This window comes from Mercurialis annua, linkage group LG4 (genome assembly GCF_937616625.2).
Source record: "Mercurialis annua linkage group LG4, ddMerAnnu1.2, whole genome shotgun sequence".
NCBI lineage: Eukaryota > Viridiplantae > Streptophyta > Magnoliopsida > Malpighiales > Euphorbiaceae > Mercurialis > Mercurialis annua.
In genome coordinates, this window is record NC_065573.1 from 20,584,862 (window position 1) to 20,602,737 (window position 17,876).

Sequence of the window (17,876 nt, forward strand, 5' to 3'; positions counted from 1 at the left end):
TTATAGTTTAGTCTAAATACGAAAAGGCAAAAAAAATTGGGTTGGTAGTAGTAGTAATAACTTTAATAAATCAAACAATATCGATACCAAAAAAAAGTTCTTTTGATTAGGTAGATATTTCCTTAGTCCTATTTATTTATTTATTTATCATTCTTTTACTTTTTGATATTTCAAAAAGAAAATTATATTTGTATTATGAACACATAAATTTTTTATCATTACTATCAATGACTTGATATATAGAATAATGAATAGAGTTAATCATGTATTTAATTATATTTCATTTACAAATCAAAAATAAAAAATATAAAAGAAAATGTATTAGTAACATATTATTTTAATATGTGTAAAAATAAAAAAGTGTCAAATAAAATTAAAGAAGTGAATATTTGTTTAGGTAATAATTGAACAACGCTACAGTACGTTGTACCACTTCATACGTTCAATAAACCAATGTGATTTTTTTTTTAAAAGTTCTTTAAAATCTGATGGAATTGAACTCAACTAAAAGCAGAGGAGATATTTAGAAGGGAAAATTTTGCTTTCATTTTTGTATTGTTAAATCATTTAATGATTAAAAAACAATAATTGATTATTCCAGTATTACAAATGTTAATTGATTTGTTGTAGAAATAATATGAAATTATTATTACATCGATGCACATTTTCAGAATAAATGTGATTTTTAATATCAAGGTAAAATGTCTCAATAAAAAACTAATCATTAATATTATATTTATATATTGAAAAAACAAAAAAATTGAAAAAATAAATAAAATATTAAATTCTAAGTAATTTGAACTATACTTTTCTAATTATTGTGTTTGTCTAAAGTCTATTATTTTGAAATGGAAAAAGGGTCATTTATGCCTTTAAGGTTTGATTTTAGGATCAAATAAGCCCTTTACGTTAAAAAAAGGTTCAAATATGCCCCTAACATCGTAAAAAATGAACAACCAGACCTCCGATTTGAACAACCAAACCCCTAACGTATTATTTATGCGTTAAAATTGGGGCCTGATTGTCAACATTTTAAAACGTTAGAGACATATTTGAATTTTTTCGGACGTTGAAAGCTTACTCGAATCTGAAGTCAAATTTTAGGAGCATAAATGATCCTTTTTCCTTTTGAAATAGAAATAAAATATTGTTTGTTTACTATAAAAGCTCTTATAAGCTACTAAACCACACAAATTGGAACCCAAAGAACCCAACAAAACGACACGTAAAGTTGTCATTTACCATTCAGAAGAATCCACTTAAAGTGACGTGTAGACCAACTCTCCCACCCATTTTTTTCCCTCTTCATTTAGCTTCACACACTCATTATTCCATCTTTCACCAAAAAGATTTCTATAGAGAAAGCTCCCCACATTACCAACAACCATGAAACAATCAAACCAGTCGAATCGTCCAGAAACCGATCATCATCATCATCGTCGTCGCCAAGAAGCGGAAGTATCCAAGGTTAAAGAAGAAGAATGCGGACGTGAAAGGCTGAAGAAACATAGAAGTGAAGTTGCAGGCAAGGTTTGGATTCCTGAAATATGGGGACAAGAAGAGCTTCTGAAGGACTGGATTGATTGTACCGCGTTCGATACTCCGTTAATGCCGAACAGCAGGATTATGTCGGCCCGTGAAGCTCTAGTTCAAGAAGGGAGAAGAGCTAATGCAAGAACGTTAAGAATAGAGAATACTTGTTAGATGTTTTTACTTGTTTTCTGTTTCTGTTTACTTCTTTTTTGTTTTTCATTGTTCTTTTTGTTTTTTACATTATAATTATGGAACTGTTCAGTGCTTTGTTGATACTCCAGAAGTTTTATTTTTTCCCATTTTGATTGTGAAATTCCAATTTTATGATTGTGAATACTGAATCTGTTTAGTTCAACTGTTACTGTTGTCGGTTGTTGCAGTTGTTATCAGTTGGAGTTTTTCCAACAGTTTTGATGGATCAGCTTTCAACTTCGCTCAAACGACGAGGTAACAGATTTTTTTTTTATCTAGACTGGTTCTACATATTATACATGAACTTAACCATTAATAAGCTCGAGAAATATACATATAAAATTTTCTTATATTTGATTGATTGAATCTATGAATATGTATAGACCCGACCTATGACTAGTTTCTCATTGAGCAAGCAACAGATCAGTCTATTTGCTGGCTAGTCATTTAATTCAACCAAACCTTCCAAGAAGATTGAATGATCCTAGGCTGTAAATGAGCCGAGCCAAATTTTGAGGTGTTCATGTTTGATTCGTAACATGAACTTCATGAGCAGTTAGTTTATGTTCGTTCGAGCTTTAAACAAAGTGTCCATATTCAATTCATTAAAATTTTATAGTTTCATGAGTTCAGTTCATGTTCAATTCGCATTTGTTCGTTTAGCTACTAAACAAAGAAGCTCGCAAACACATTAAATGAATTTGTTCGCGAACTTGTTCGTTTAAAAGTTAAATGAACAAATACAAACAATTAAAAATTTGATTTTTATATCAAAATTATATAGTTTTATTAAAACTACGCAGTTTTAATGAATTAATATAATATTTTATATTTAATTAATCATGAGCTAGTTCGAGAATTTTTAACCGACCACTTGTACGAGCCGGTTTATGAACTCTTGATCAAGCTCATATACGAGAAAATTCATGAACTCATAATCGAGTTTGTATATAAGCTTGTTCATGAATAATTAATTTAGCTTATATACGAGCTCTTCATAAACGGGCCGAGCACTACTATGTTCATGTTCAGCTTGTTTAAATAAACGAACATAAAATCAAACTCGAACTCAATTGGTTTAGGATACAAATGAACAATAACTGATCACTTATTGAGCCAAACGCCGATCTGCTGATGAGCAACTCGGTTCATTTACGGCCCTAAATGATCCTATGATTATATCTTTTCAACTATTGGAAAATTCTTACATATGGAAATATTTCTGCATAAATGGGAAGGGACAGGAGATTGATCTCATGAGGATCAAAACTGTTTGGCAAAATTGCCAGCTCAGTGTTTTCACAATTCAACAATTTTACAAGGCAAATTATTGTGACAATTTGCATTTACATAAATAAATTTCTTGATCATATGAAGGAAAAAAAAAACTATCATGATATCTAATGTTTTAGCCAGCCATGAACATGACTAAGAAGGTTGGCTACAACTTATCAATCATGCACATCGCATACCTTAATGAACAAGGCGTAAAAATAGTAATACTCAAACCGTTCTATCAGGTTAATGTTTTCAGCTGCCATATCTTAATTGTTCCATCATCACTTGCTGAAGCTAGAAGCCGGTTATCCTGCAAGGTTTCCACATCATATCAGAAAATGTTACAATCACTGCAGCAATGGTAAATTAATCTAAACAAGCCACATAAAATCCCCTTGTGAAATCTTTTTTACTAAAGATATTAATGGAATTTGACATCAAAAGTTAATAGCGCAAAAGAATGGTATGAAATTGTAAATCAGCAAAAGCAGTTTGGGAAGTTCTTGAATGATCCATGTCAAAATTGCCAGGTGGGAGAACAAGATGTGGTTCGATAAGTTTATCAGTCGTTAAGGAGATTTGGTAAATCTACCATATATAAAATTCAAGAACATAAATTCAAACTAAATTTACTACTCCTCCGGTCCATAATATTTGTCGCTTTTGAAAAACAAAAATTGGTCCATAATGCTTGTCACTTTAGAATATCAAGGGAGCATTTATTGCTATTTTTCCAAGTTCATCCCTATCAATAAATAACTTGTAACTTAGTGAGATTAAAAAGACTAGTCAAACATAAAAAATAATACTAGCAATTAATATAGATGATTCAGTAAAAGTGCATATAGATCAAGACGTATTAATTACTTTCTTACTCTACATAAAATAGCCATTATGGACAGGAGGAGTACTCCATAAGATATCACCCAGTAATCCATCCATCATTCAGCATCCAGTTTAGTACAAACACTATTAATTTTCACAATCTGCAATACACCAATATCAGAAAGAAATCTTACCCCAGGGCCCCATTGCACTGAATTTATGTCCATATCATGAGCCTTTTCTCTTTTTAATAATAGACTGCACGAAGAACCATTATCCTGTAACAAATGAATTGAGAATTTCCAATTTAGTCCTTTTCCTGCTCAATAAGTGAAATCTAAGGCCAAGACAGGATAAGGCATCTGCAATTTTCAAGGATCCACAATTGAGTTAATTATATTACGCTTCAAGCTTCTTCAGGATGCTTTTAATCATTTGCATAAGTCCGATGATTTCTTTTCATTGGTTTAAATTTTAATATATAAAATCATAGGCCATAAATAAAGAATGGTATTCCTAACCGACAAACATAAATATTTTAGGCCTTACTACTGCAGGATTAGTATAGAAACAACTAAAGATCCTCATATAATGAACATGAACTAATGGCTTTAAAGAAGATAAATGCGGAAACAAACCCTCTATGCTAGTTGCACAACTACTTGCAAACTCTGATATTGAGCAAATAGGAAATTTTTTCACGTAGACCAGGTTTACCATGGATCTCTCTCCCATAAACTAATCCCACAACACAATTCATAAGCAGTGGAGTTCATGTGAGAGGAATTCATGGAGGACTCGTCTAGGCAAGAAATTTCCTAAGCCAAGCAAATAACTAATAGGTACAATTTTTGTGATGTTGCAGATGTTTCACATAAATCACAAGCATCCGCGCCACTGCCTCAACGATGTAAAAGATGGAGCATTTTGTATGGTGAAAAATCAGTGCATATAAGGAATATGAAGGAAAAAACGAACCAAATCATCTTTACTTTCAACAAATAATCGAATAGCATCATCAGCCGCTCCACTGGCTATAATACCATCCCTGTCACATTCAAATTTGAAATATAATCAATTTAAGAACAGAAGCAAGGAAATATCTAAGCAACGCAGATGTATTCTGAACTTCAGCATACAGAGAAAAGATAAATTCCAATATGTACTTAAAAAAATTTGAGGATATTTGCAGTAAGACAAAGTGAAGTCCTGAATCAATTAAAAGGCCTTCTTTTACTCTCTTTCCATTTTAAGGAGAATGAGATGAATAGGCACTAATTTAACTATATAGCAAATCATTTGCGTATTCTTGAAATGGAAGAATGGTATATAAAATTGGCTTCTCTCTGGTATGAAACAAATCCAAAATCCAGTGCTGTAAATTTGACGTGTCAAGCTGACATGGCTCACAGGCCACAGAACTGAGACATAAATTTATGATATTCTCCAAGAGTAAATAAAATTTTCACCACAAAAATACTTCTGTTAAGTATGAGGAGATGTCTTTTACTTTCTAGTCACTTGCAATTATGTTTTAGAGCATTGTAAGCACTGTTTGAACATGTTTGAAATGCAAATCCACATTCCTTCACCTTCGTAGAGTACAAGAGTAGAAAACTGAAAAGGTAAAAATTGCAAGAAAAATAGAGGCGAACTGAATATGTTTATTTTTTCCTTAGTAAAGACGTGCATATACCGAGTATTGAATGATTTGAAAATAACAAAATTTAAAAATAATAGCAGTGAATATATCAAGAGAGCTTGGAGGAAGTTGCAATTCTTTAGTTCTGGCTGTGTCTTGTAATATTTAGTTTTTAGATTAAAAAAAAGTGTTACAGTACTGCGTCAACATGTGAGAGAAATAGAAGTGGTAAGAGAATTGAAACACAAAGAGAATCCCAAATAAAACCATAAAATGAAAAAAAAAAAACAAATAATTTTGAAGTCGAGTGATGTTCACTACCTTGACCAGTGAACTGAAAAAATTGTTCGATCATGATAACCTGAGAGTGTGCAAACGTGATTCCTGAAAGACAAATCATCCTGTCAATTGTTGCAAGTTTGTATGTCTACGAAAAAAAATACTTTAGTCAAATGTAGAAGGTCTAATATCTTCTAGTTCCTCACCAAGGTGCATAGTCATCACCAGAAACCATTCTTCCATTATCTGTTTCCCATATCTTTAGAGTGAGATCATCACTGCACAACAAATCCAGTTTCCTTTTAGTTTTCTCTCAAGGATATTCTGCCTTTGTTTGACAGGATTGTGAAGCATCGGAAAAGAAAATAATAACCCTCAACAAACAGTTAAACAAAGAAAAGAAGTTCCACACACCTACAGGTAACCATTCTGTCTCCTTGGCCATTAAAAGAAAGTGCCCAAACTGTAGAAGTGTGACCACTGAATGAATATGAGCATACCGAATTAGGTCATTGACCATATAGCAAAAGAAATGTTAAGAGGCCAACAAAAACATATCCCATACAAAAGAAACCAAGTTCATGTGAAGTATAACATGTATCTGTTACCTAATATAGTAATATAACAAGCAACCATGTCCACAATAAAATAAAAGATTAAAAAAAAGAGCAGGAAAGAGGATGAGAGAGAGAGAGAGAGAGCCAAGAGATAAGTACAATACTTGTTAGATTCACCCAAGGTTTGGACACAGTGCCAATCACCATCGCCGTCACCCTCCTCAGCCCAAACCTATCAATAACCATATATTCCGTCAAATGTTTTAATCTTGAACTTGTATTCTTGGCATTTAGGACAACAGAATCCAAATGTTTAGTATAATCAAGAAAATGATTGCAAAAATTGAAAATGGGAGTCCATGACACAGCTCAATCCATTACCTTAATAGTGTTATCATAGCTACATGAAAACAAAATGTCAAGTGTTGGATGCCATTTGACCATTTTAACATCCTGCGTATGTCCTTGCAATACTGAAGCACACTCAAATTCATTCCCTGGCATTACTTCCCAGATCCACACAGTTTTATCTCGACTGCATGTTGCAAGCAGAGACCCAGAAGCATTCCAGGAAACACTTTTGATTTCATTTTCATGACCCTATTTGCCAGCAAAAAGAAACCATAAAAAGTTATAAGAACTTTACACCTAACGGGAAGGGAACAGGACAGGAACTAATAGCTATAAAGAAGTGAAAACCTACAAGAAGGAATTTTCCATATAAACAGATACCCCATTTAAAAGGAATATGACAAAGGTACCTCTAAAGTAGAAACACATTCAAAATCGCCTCCAACATTTTCCCAAATAGCAGTAGTGGCATCAAAGCTTGCAGTGGCCAACAATTTCCCAGTTGGTGACCAAGCACAAGATCGAACAGTTCTAGTGTGAGTTTCTTCCAAAACTGCCTGCATAATCACATTGCGGTACGACATTTAATCATATATATTGTAAAAAGTTTCACATCAACCATCAATGAACAATAAAAAAGAACATGTTTCACATTAGATAAAGCTAGTCTGTGCTCTTAAATGCTTATCGTAAGGTTAAAAGAAGATATTTCTAAAGTTTGCATCTATTAATACAGAGTTTATCTGATCACCCAACTGCATAACAGTTAAAAAAAAAAAGAGCAGAGCTCAAAATGAAAACCTTGCAATCAAAAGAGAGAGAAGAAGGATTCTGCTGCCAGATTCGAACAGTTTTATCGCCACTACAAGAAGCAAAAACAGCCGGGGAATCGCCGTTACCGGTGGCGGGATTCCAGGCGAGACTCCAAACCCTATCGGTGTGACCGCGGAGCGTCTGAATCTCTTTAAGCTCAAAATCAGCTTGCGTTAAATCCATTAGCTTATTAATCAAAATTACAGTAATACCGAGACCTCAAAATTCAATAACCTGCTCGATTATTGATAAAAGTGAAGTTATGTGAATTGTGAAGTCTGAGCTCTCTTTTGTTTTGGTGCACACTAAACTGACGACAGCCTATTTGATTAATGTAAATTCTGATTATTTTAAAATTAAATATGATTAATGTAAATTCTGATTATTTTAAAATTAATTAATAAAAGTATACATTTAGTATTTAAAGATGATTTTAACCAATCCCCCTCTTTATAAGTCTACCTTATGATAGTAATGAGTCAAAGCCTTAGTTAGCTAATAATGTAATTAATAGAGGTGTATTACTCTTCGCTCTTACAATTTAAGATAAAAATGACTTATGTATCAAGAAGTCATGGATTCGATCTGTAACTAACAACTAACAAATTGAGATCAGGTTGTATTTTTATTTTTTTATTAATGAATTTTTTTATTATTCTCAAAAAACAACAACTAACAAACTGAGACTTTAAGAGTCGTACACTATTTTTGGTAAAAATAAATAAATAAAAAACAAGCAGAAAAGAAGGGAGTATAATTTAAATTATATATTAAATTCTATTTTGAAATTAGATGAATTCAAATCAAATTTAACTAAACTTAAATTATTTTAGAGTAAATTTAAATACGATTGAACTTCAGAATTTTTTTTAATTTAAACTCAATGGATGGACTTATGCAATTTTGAATTGAACTTAGACCAACTTATCTTTTATTTTTCGATGATAAGTCTAAATCGTCCATATAAAAATTAAAATCTATTATAGGTTCAAGGTAGACGGGATTTGAATTTTTAAATTACTAACCAAACCCGACTCAATATATGCTGTTAATTGTTGTACAACTGCAGGAAGAATATATTTTGTATGTTGTTGATTGTTGAATAATCAAATCAAGGTAAATAACAGTGACATGATCAAAATTGACGAGAATTTGCAGCCTGTAAAAAGTAAAACCTCTTCTGCAAATATGACTATAAAATCAATGTATGATAGACTAGGATTCACAGATGATCACAGGAGGTCTTCAATGATAGAATACAAAAATCCCCTGATTACACTATTTATTGTTATACAAGATATCGGCACAACAATTAGATTCAGATAAAAGCAGTTGGGGAATATAATCTTATGTTAAAAATAAATTTAATGAGCATTAAAATCAATGATGATGATGACTTCTGTAAGGTTCTGTTTCGCTTGGAGGAGCAACTGCTGTGCCTGCGCTACAAGAAGGTGAAACACAACTGCTCTGGAAAGCGTCCTTTTTTTGATGTTCTAAGAAAGCTGCCACTATTATGCCTCTAAGCCGTACCGGAAGAAGTATGGAATGGAATGCTAAACTATTGTTTCACCATGAAAGAACTTTTACAGCTGCAGCCGCCAACTGCACTTGGATTTGTAGTCACCTGCGCACACAACTAGAATTCAGTTCCTGCCGAAGTGCATCCTAGATAAATCATTGAATTTAATGCAGAAAAAAGATGAAGAAAAAAACAGCTAGGTTGTACAAGTATTAGTTGGAATCAAAAGATATGCACGGGTCCATATGTAACAAAGAAACGGAAACGCCAAAATGGAAAACACCAAACGAGAAAGGGGAAACGGCGGAACGATAATTTGTATATAGATTATAGATATAGAATTTCAGAATCTCAAAAGCGTTATAGCAGATGGAAATGAAAAGCCGAGAGATAAAACTGGAGAAGTTTATGTGCAACTATGAATGGCTATAGACCTTGTTGGACTTTACATAGCCACACAATATTGATAATACCACATTTTGTTCAAACTCATTCCTGCATCTACTCAATTTCAGAAACACTGATTACTGCTTGATTCCTTGCGGAAATTGATAAGCATCTCATTATCAATAATCTCTTTTCTTATTTGAAAGCCAACGAAAATAATAGGCAGCATCTAGATTTTTAAGCATCCAAAATATTAACAGAACGACCGACTTCTTTATGTTCCTCTTCAGTCTTCATAGCAAGAGATATTAACCAAAACATTAAACCACCTAGAGAGCTTCATAATCTCATTATTAGTCTTATTCTCACTGAACTTCAGTAGATGAAAATCCAAGCAAAGGGAAAAAAAAGAAAAAGAGAAAAGGAAATAAGGCTCTGAAACTAATACTACTGCATGTCCCTTGCTCATGTGACCAGAATCCATAAGTAAACCGCAGATATGAACTGGTGCTGGCTTTAACGAATCTTAATTACACCAGCATTCTGCCTAACATAGGCAGCTAGAGATTAAGAGAAAGAAGGTATATCTAGTGAGTTCCTAGAAAATGTTGAAAATTGTCAGAAGCAAATGATATAAATTTCTAAGGTAAGATAATCTTGGAGAAGAATTGGCATGAATGTTTCATTACTCACTGTCCCCCATCACTATTTCTGAGTAGCTATTAATCATTCATTATTTTACTTAAAAGACATAAAAGCATACACTATTTTTCTTAAAGTGCTAAATCAAAAGAGTTAAAGCCCATCCGGGCTTTTTTCTCCCAAAATTTGTGAATTTTTCTTCCATCAAAATGAAAGCAAGTACAATCAAAGGACGTTCCAAGACTTGGCATAATGTTATACTACGCATAGATTCACCTTTAGACATCATACAAAAAAAAATGAGCAGCGGAAAAGATGGAGCAACTTACTACAAAAGCAGAACGAATGAGCTCCTCGACATAGTCAATAGTTGCCCCTTTCACAAAATCATATGAAATATTATCAACTACCAATTTGACTCCCTCTCTCTCAAAAACTCTGCAATAACATACAAGTTTCAACCATAAGACCATTAAAAAAAAAATACACATTCAATATTGAGCTAGTTAAATATAAATCAACTAGAAAGCAACAAAGCACAGAAATAACACACCTGTCGTCGGGGTTCATTTTGTTGTCCAAGTCGAATACATACTGAAAACCAGAACATCCACCGGTTTCCACACCCAATCGGAGCATTTTGTCCTCTACTGATCCTTTGCTGGCTTGCAGTTCCTTCATTCTCTACAAGACATAAAAATAACATTTAAAGACACTTCACAATTTACATTTATCATATAATTAGAGCATAGATCATGAAATTAGGACACTAGATATGCTAACAATTAAATCCTCACGGCCCTCAACTCTTAATAGTATTTAAAAAGGAAGTAATTTCATGAATCTACCAAAATCAAAGCTGCTTTGAGCATATAAGATAAACAAAACTGCTATCAATTCATCACTTCATGAAGATTTTGTTCATGACTACAAAAACATTTTTACACATAAACAACTCATCTCGTCTAAAGGATATAGAAAAATAAAAAAAATTAAGCTTAAAAAAGTCCACGGAACTAGCATAGATTGAAAATTGTCCAAAAATTAAAACCAAGGTCAAATTTTTTAAAATGAAATGAACAGACGAGAAGGGAGTTGAAAACAAGAATACCCAAAAGTGAAAGGAATAACCTGGATACAATTGTCAGTCAAATTAATGTCATCATCAATAGAAGGAGAAGGAGAAGAAGAAGAAGAGGCAGGTTCTGGAATAGCGGAAGCAGATGAGCTTAGAAGCCGGTGGTTATGGCGAATTCGTGAAATTAAAAAAGGTGTTATGCGATTGATTAAGGACGATCTCGACATGGGTCCGTTTTTTTTGTGGGTTTCGTATAAGTAATTCTTGTTTTGAGTTAAAAAGCTCTCATTTTTTTGCTTGGCGTACAAGTGTTGGCTATGGCTGGTCGTTTAAAGTTTTTGACTTCTGAAATTGAAGAAGAGGAGGCCCGTGTTCGACAAACGGCGTACAATACTATTATGCCACGTCACGCTTATATTGTTTGTCGTTTGGAATCTTTGGATAAGTTAGTGGGGAATCAAACCAACGACTCGTCGTTCAGTAAGTTAGTTCAGTTTTTTTTTTTTTTTGAAATGTAAGTTAGTTCAGTTATTCTCTCTGTCTCTCTCTTTCTTGCAACCAGTAAAAAAAACTTGGAGGTGGGTTCATCTTTATACAGGTGCGATTTGCATTATTGTTAATCTGACTTCTCTTTTTCAGTTATACTTAGGATTGTTTGATTCTGATTTTAATGATATTTTATTTTGGATTTCCAATTGTTCAAATGGGATTAATTTTTTTTTGGGGATAATTTGATCATGTGGGGCACTTTCTTTCAGTCATTTTATCAAACACTTGAAATGCAACGTTTAAATTTCATTTTTTCTTACAATTTATTACGTTTCATCCCCTCTTAATACGTGTAGATGGATATAATTTATCAATTCAGAAGGGCTTGAAGAGTGAAACAATATTCTGACTGTCTATGGTGTGTTTTGATCTTCTGGATTAGCATAGACTTATTTTTTTATCAAATTCCTACGTTTGAAGAGTGAAACAATATTCTTTAAGATTTAGGAGTTGGGTGATTTCCTTTCTCTGAAAAATAGAAATTTGATACCAAATGAGAGAGCTTGAGCTTAGATCACCCACTGACACTTGATAGTTTTGTCTATAGCTAGCTCTCTCACAGATGTGCTTCATATATTAGACCAATAATGAGATTATGAAGCTCTCTAGGTAGACATGGCTTGTTGTTTTGGTTAATTTCTCTTACTATTAAGAGGAACATAAAGAAGTTGGTCATTCTGTTCATATTTTGGATGCTTAAACATCTAGACTCTGTCAACCATTTTTTCGGCTTTCAAATAAGAGAAAAGATTATAGAAATTAAGATGCTTATCAGTTTCTGCATGGAATCAAGCAGTACTCATTGTTTTTAAATTGGGTAGATGCAGATATGAGTTTGAACAAAATGTGATATTGTTAACAAAAATGAGATGATAGTATGGCAATAGTAACTTGGTAAAATGTAACGAGGTTTATAGCTGCCCATGACCAGTGGTTAACTAGGATGTCCCATCAATGTTGCACGAATTGGTCAGATGTAACGAGATTGGCTGATTAAGTAAGTAGGGTCTTTCCGTCGTCAATCCATTGCTTGCTTTGCTTGTTCGCTTCATCATTGGTATGCCTGCGGCTTATTGGGTCAGATCTTTAGTTAGTGTGCTCACCCCTTTGTTTGGAATTGATTTTCTATTTTTCATTTTTTTTGTTATCTTATACGCTCGAACTCTTTTTGGAGTCCTTGTTAACCGTAGGCTTACTAGAATAATCATTCTCAATGAAATTCTTAAGTCCTGTGTATCAATGTTTTCGTTCTGATTATGAAACTTGGAAACTCTTTCTTTATAACTTACTCTTGTAAAGAATGTGATTTCATTGTTCTCTTTTCAGCATTTCTATTTCAGTGTTTCCGTTCCCGTGCTATATAGCTACAGGTCTCGTACTGTTTCTTTGCGCAGATAATTGAAACCTCTCTGAGAAGAGATGGACTGCAGTAACTCATGCACTAGCGAGCAGAAGCTTCAAGTCCGAAAGTTAGAAATATCAGACAAAGGAAAAGGTTATCTAGAGCTACTGCAACAACTAACTGTTTGTGATTCCGTATCAGACAAGGAATTTGAAAAACGGTTTGAAGAGATCAGCTCTTATGGCGATGACCATCTTATTTGTGTAATCGAAGACGATCAATCTGGGAAGATAATTGCAACTGGTTGTATGTTCATCGAAAAAAAGTTCATAAGAAATTGCGGCAAAGTCGGGCACATTGAAGACATTGTGGTTGATTCTGAGGCTCGAGGAAAACAATTGGGAAAGAAAATTATAGAGTTCCTGACAGATCATGCTCATTCAATGGGATGTTACAAGGTTATACTCGATTGCAGCATTGAGAACAAAGCATTTTATGAGAAATGCGGATACAAGCAGAAAGAAATTCAAATGGCGAAGTATTTCAATTAAATTAACATTGTGTGTTTGATATTGTAGTTGGGGATTTCTTTGCTAGAGCAGGGAAGAAAATTGCATTTGTTGCTTCAGAATTGATTTACAAGGAGGAACCTGAAATTAAGGGATTTGAACGGCTGGAAAACCATAGGAGACATGCAGAGGATGAATAAATGAAAGAGTGTCAACTGCCAAGAACAAGGCATGATTAGGGATGTAATTGAGTTGAGTCTTGCAACTCTAACAAGTTTGAGCTTGACTCTAAAATTTGACTTGAATTCTCGAGTTTAGTTAGGAGCTTGAGCTCGATAGAATAATTGAAATTTGGTTTTGACTCGATTGATAAAAAAAATGTAATTAAAGTTCGATTAGACTTGCGAACTTGTAGAATCAAGTACTTGATCAAATAAATTGACTTGAGCAACTCAGGTCAAAGCTCAATTTAATTAATTTTGAGTGGATATTAAATATATATTTTAAACTAATCTCGAATAGTTCGTGAGTTTACTCGATTGGGTAATATTTCCAGGCAATGATCATGTCTTGCACATAAAATACCTTTAGATGTGGGTTTCGAGCCAAAAGTTTATTCATCTTATGAGTTGATAACTAAGAAGCATGGAAACTTCGACAAAGTTGCGTTTTCCGTTTCGGAAATGTTTCGGAAGCTGGAAACTCTTGGACACCCGTACGAAACGTTTCGGGCCGTTTCCGTATATAAAAAAAAATTAAAAATTTGTAAAAATATTAAAATTATTACCCACAAATAAAAAAATCTAACTAGTTACCCATAAATTTTACATTCGCATTGCCCACAATACATCAAATATACTTATTTGTGTTGAATTATTTTATATTTTTTTATATATTTATAAAATTTTAAATATTTAGTATATTAAAATGAATAATTTTGTTAATTATCATAAATATTTAGATAATATTTATATAAATATATCCCTATATTTTTGTTATTTACACGTTTCCCCCACGTATCGTGTCCTTTATTTTGAAAAAATTTCGTTTTCCCATGTCCGTTTCGTATCGTTTCCGTTTCCGTGCTACCTAGGTTGATAATGATATCTCTCAAGATGATTTGAAGATGCCTATATTCTTGAATTTTTTGTTAAAATTAGGCCGCACCAGGCAGAACTTTATTCTTGGCTATTTGAAGATATAATTATTCAATTCATTAATTTAACACTTTCCGCAAAAAAATTTAGATTATATGATTAGAAATAAACATAAGTAAAATGAGCAAATAACTAAATAACTTAAATTTAAATTGAGATAAAAATTTAAAGATGTACTATTATTTTTGTTGATCTATCAATTTCTTTTATGAACTTATACTCAATGAGCAATAAATATCAAACGTAACTTTATTTTTAAAATTTTGAACTGCACATGGAAGACAACTCTTTCTCAACACGTATACTTCAACATAAACTATGGATTGAGAGTTTGAACCAACACCAATTTTGTGATGTATTTAGAGAGGCTTAACCTCCTCACTTGCTACTTTTTTTTTTATCAATTAGTTACCTGAGTTTTAAACTTTTATTATTTAAATTATATGTACTAATTTTAAAAATAATTATAAGAGCCAATTGACCAAAATTTTAAATTAATCAATCATTATTTAAATTAATTGATAAAAATTAATAAGTTCAGAAATTAATTGATAAAAAAATAATTCTAATATTAATTATTCATCATATATAATAGATTTAGGGAGTAAATTGATATTAAGTCCAGATTTATTTGTATGCATCTGTTTTTGCTTTCTTTTTTATCCTTTTCATTGTCAACAATACGCAGCGTTTCAATGAGAAACGCATCGTTTTTATCTTTCTGTTTATCCATGAACAGAGCCATTTCCCAGTTGCTGTTTCTCAATTATATCTAATCTTTACGGAACGAGCTCCATCTACAAAGCTTTCTTCTTCCAGGTAAAAAAATCTTATGTTTTTACTAATTTATTTTAACTCTAATTTTGTTTGAATGTTCGGACCATGTCAAGTGTAAGCTGAATTGGGTTTTGCTTGCTGTTCGTTTCATCAGCTATTTTATGTATGTAGTAAAAGAATCAGTCACTCAATTTTGCCTCTTTAATTTGCTCTATTTATCTTCACTATTGCATTAGACTACATTTTAACTTTTAATTCCTGCAATCCTTTATGCTATATGCATTACATGTTATCAGCCAGAGAAGTGGTAATTATCTAGCAATTTTTTTAAAGACATTTGGTTGAACTGTTTGTTTTTTCTGTTTTTGCAGCTTCTGGATTTCCTTCACATAGCGGATTAAATATCGCTGTTGCGTTGCTATAATATTTAAGCATTTCCTTTAGTTATCTAAGATTGTTACAGTCTCACGTTCCTCGCGGTTTATATCTTTTTTTAGCTTATCCTTTTGTATCATTAGGGAAGGATCTCGATTATATTCGAGGCAAATATGTCTTCTGTAATCTCAACACTCTCACTAGCTCCGTCCTCATTTGGTAACAAACACAATGTCCATAATTTTGTATTTCAAAAGAATTCTTCATCATATCCAAACTTTTCCGTTGTTAATTACAAATGTTCGTGGGCTAGTATGTTTAGTATTTCTAGTAGAAACAATTTGCATATTGTTTCTAATAATCAGAAGCTTATCGATGTATCTTTGGGTTGGGATGATTTGAATCAACAAGACCCTGATGACTTGGAGTCACCATGGGAAGGTGCAATCATTTACAAGAGAAACCCTTCTGTTACACATGTAGAGTATTGTACAACCTTGGAAAGGCTTGGATTAGAAAACCATTCAACGGAGGTCTCGAAATCAAGGGCTTCAGTTATGGGATTACGAGTTACTAAAGCCGTCAAGGATTACCCACTTGGAACTCCTGTTCAGATCTCCATTGACGTCATAAGGAAGAAGCAAAAGTTGAGGCTTGATGGGATCATCAAGACTGTGCTCACTCTATCTTGCAATAGGTATGATCCTGTTGGCAGAATTCTAGTTGCATTACTTTAATGTAGCCATAATGTTATTTTATTTGCTAAAACATTTTATTCAAATTCTCATATGTTTTTAAGTGGGAATTTGCTTTGTCCGAAATTGAAAAGTTAAATGACATGGAGAAAAGGAGTGCGATTAAGTAAGCAAGAAATCTTCATGACTAATTTCTTGCAGTTGCATATATGTCATTGTTATTGGAATATCGTAAAATGACATCGCTTATATTTTGTCATTGTTTTGGTTTGAGTATATGTGACTATGCAATTAGCACAACTTTTAAAATTATTCATAAACACTGGATTGTTTATGTATCAATAGTCTTCTTATTTTCAAGAAATTAAGCCTAATTGTGGGTTAACCTTATGTTAAAGGTGTGGTGGTCCAGCTGCGGAGAGCGTTTACTCCAACTTCTCTCTTTTACTGAGCGAGGAACCAATCGAAGAACCAGAGATTATCGATTTGGGAACAATCTTTAGTCAAGATAAATCGGGTGGCTATGAAGAAGAGGAGGATGATGACGCCTCAATTGATTGGGATGATAGGTTTTACTTTCCTCCTCAAGAAAAGGAGATCGACATTTCGAAGAACTTAAGAGACCTGGTTCACATAGAAATCACTGGCAATGCAGTATGCGATCCAAACTGCAGAGGTGTGTGCCTTGAATGTGGTACAAATCTAAATACAAGTAGCTGCAGCTGCATCGATGAGGAGAACAAAGAGATAAGCTACGGTCCTCTTAAAGATTTGAGAAAACAAATGCAGCCTAAAGTGTAAGATTAATCACACATCATGTGAGTCTAGCTAGAATCACCTTTGTATAAGGATCATCCTAATATGACCATCTCATGTCTATAAGGTCGATGTAGTTGAGCTTGAATCGAAGTGAGAGGAGAGAGTAGCCTACTAGCCTCCCACTTGACCGCGGAGCTGGAGGAAGTCTGTTCAATCTCATCATTTTCTTTTGGTTAGTGAAGTAGATTATCAGATAAGGGTTGTATAATTTCTTGTTTTTCATTAAATGGTCTGGATAAAAATCTATAGTGCCTGTATTGTGAATTTTGAATTTAGCAGAACTAAATCTTTCCTTGATGGAAGTGCATAAATGTTGCTGATAGATTAGCCAGATACTTCTGCTGATTTTCTTTTTCACTTCTGATTTACTGAATTTAGTAAAACATATAATAACCTTTTTAATTAGTAATTATTTCTAGTTAAAGTAAATTTAGCCAGTAATCCATTTAGGAAACAGAAAAGGGAAAAAAAGACAGCTACACATTGAACAAAATTTTTTTTTTTGTTTTTTTAGAAGAACAAAATTAATAATTTTTTTTTGTTGAGAAAATGAA

The 17,876-nt window shown here is 32.9% G+C and overlaps 5 protein-coding genes across 9 annotated transcripts; 3 read left to right on the forward strand and 2 right to left on the reverse strand.

The window, feature by feature from the left end:
* The first annotated feature begins 1,213 nt into the window (after positions 1–1,213).
* Positions 1,214–1,888, forward strand: LOC126677898 (protein BIC1). The gene has a single exon (XM_050372715.2). It carries the CDS (start codon positions 1,387–1,389, stop codon positions 1,702–1,704), a length of 318 nt encoding a protein of 105 aa, XP_050228672.1. The 5' UTR covers positions 1,214–1,386; the 3' UTR covers positions 1,705–1,888.
* A 1,046-nt stretch (positions 1,889–2,934) lies between these two features.
* On the reverse strand, positions 2,935–7,785 carry LOC126679130 (protein CIA1). The gene is made up of 10 exons (XM_050374071.2): positions 7,459–7,785; positions 7,068–7,214; positions 6,688–6,906; positions 6,471–6,538; positions 6,164–6,229; positions 5,956–6,027; positions 5,792–5,854; positions 4,807–4,876; positions 4,023–4,106; positions 2,935–3,313 (listed from the first exon to the last, which is right to left on the reverse strand). Exons 1-10 carry the CDS (start codon positions 7,651–7,653, stop codon positions 3,242–3,244), a joined length of 1,056 nt encoding a protein of 351 aa, XP_050230028.1. The 5' UTR covers positions 7,654–7,785; the 3' UTR covers positions 2,935–3,241.
* An 826-nt stretch (positions 7,786–8,611) lies between these two features.
* On the reverse strand, positions 8,612–11,465 carry LOC126677809 (iron-sulfur assembly protein IscA-like 2, mitochondrial). Its single transcript, XM_050372599.2, has 4 exons — positions 11,153–11,465; positions 10,575–10,705; positions 10,351–10,459; positions 8,612–9,097 (listed from the first exon to the last, which is right to left on the reverse strand). The coding sequence occupies exons 1-4, from the start codon at positions 11,324–11,326 to the stop codon at positions 9,032–9,034; spliced, it is 480 nt and encodes a 159-aa protein (XP_050228556.1). The 5' UTR covers positions 11,327–11,465; the 3' UTR covers positions 8,612–9,031.
* Positions 11,466–11,590: 125 nt separating this feature from the next.
* Positions 11,591–13,976, forward strand: LOC126677810 (glucosamine 6-phosphate N-acetyltransferase). Of its 5 annotated transcripts, none has more exons than XM_050372600.2 (2): positions 11,591–11,697; positions 13,043–13,976. In XM_050372600.2, exon 2 carries the CDS (start codon positions 13,068–13,070, stop codon positions 13,539–13,541), a length of 474 nt encoding a protein of 157 aa, XP_050228557.1. In that variant the 5' UTR covers positions 11,591–11,697; positions 13,043–13,067; the 3' UTR covers positions 13,542–13,976. The 5 variants fall into 5 exon arrangements, with proteins under 5 accessions (XP_050228557.1, XP_050228558.1, XP_050228561.1 ...); XM_050372601.2 differs by having other exon boundaries at positions 11,598–11,697; positions 12,975–13,976; XM_050372604.2 differs by having other exon boundaries at positions 11,631–11,677.
* Positions 13,977–15,368: 1,392 nt separating this feature from the next.
* LOC126679505 (large ribosomal RNA subunit accumulation protein YCED homolog 1, chloroplastic) lies at positions 15,369–17,624 on the forward strand. Its single transcript, XM_050374548.2, has 3 exons — positions 15,369–15,475; positions 15,805–16,505; positions 16,902–17,624. Exons 2-3 carry the CDS (start codon positions 15,982–15,984, stop codon positions 17,302–17,304), a joined length of 927 nt encoding a protein of 308 aa, XP_050230505.1. The 5' UTR covers positions 15,369–15,475; positions 15,805–15,981; the 3' UTR covers positions 17,305–17,624.
* Positions 17,625–17,876: the final 252 nt, after the last annotated feature.

Bases quoted from the DNA above. Each gene is read 5' to 3' on its own strand.
- LOC126679130 (XM_050374071.2), bottom strand. From the start codon at position 7,653: ATGGATTTAACGCAAGCTGATTTTGAGCTTAAAGAGATTCAGACGCTC. The intron at 7,215-7,458 runs GTTTTCATTTTG...GTGATTATGCAG, and splicing joins CTCTCTCTTTTGATTGCAAG to GCAGTTTTGGAAGAAACTCA. The intron at 6,907-7,067 runs GTACCTTTGTCA...GCTGGCAAATAG, and splicing joins AATGTGTTTCTACTTTAGAG to GGTCATGAAAATGAAATCAA.
- LOC126677809 (XM_050372599.2), bottom strand. From the start codon at position 11,326: ATGTCGAGATCGTCCTTAATCAATCGCATAACACCTTTTTTAATTTCA. The intron at 10,706-11,152 runs GTTATTCCTTTC...TATGTCTTGTAG, and splicing joins TGACTGACAATTGTATCCAG to AGAATGAAGGAACTGCAAGC. The intron at 9,098-10,350 runs GTAAGTTGCTCC...TTGTGTGCGCAG, and splicing joins TCATTCGTTCTGCTTTTGTA to GTGACTACAAATCCAAGTGC.
- LOC126677898 (XM_050372715.2), top strand. From the start codon at position 1,387: ATGAAACAATCAAACCAGTCGAATCGTCCAGAAACCGATCATCATCAT.
- LOC126677810 (XM_050372600.2), top strand. From the start codon at position 13,068: ATGGACTGCAGTAACTCATGCACTAGCGAGCAGAAGCTTCAAGTCCGA.
- LOC126679505 (XM_050374548.2), top strand. From the start codon at position 15,982: ATGTCTTCTGTAATCTCAACACTCTCACTAGCTCCGTCCTCATTTGGT. The intron at 16,506-16,901 runs GTATGATCCTGT...CTTATGTTAAAG, and splicing joins CTCACTCTATCTTGCAATAG to GTGTGGTGGTCCAGCTGCGG.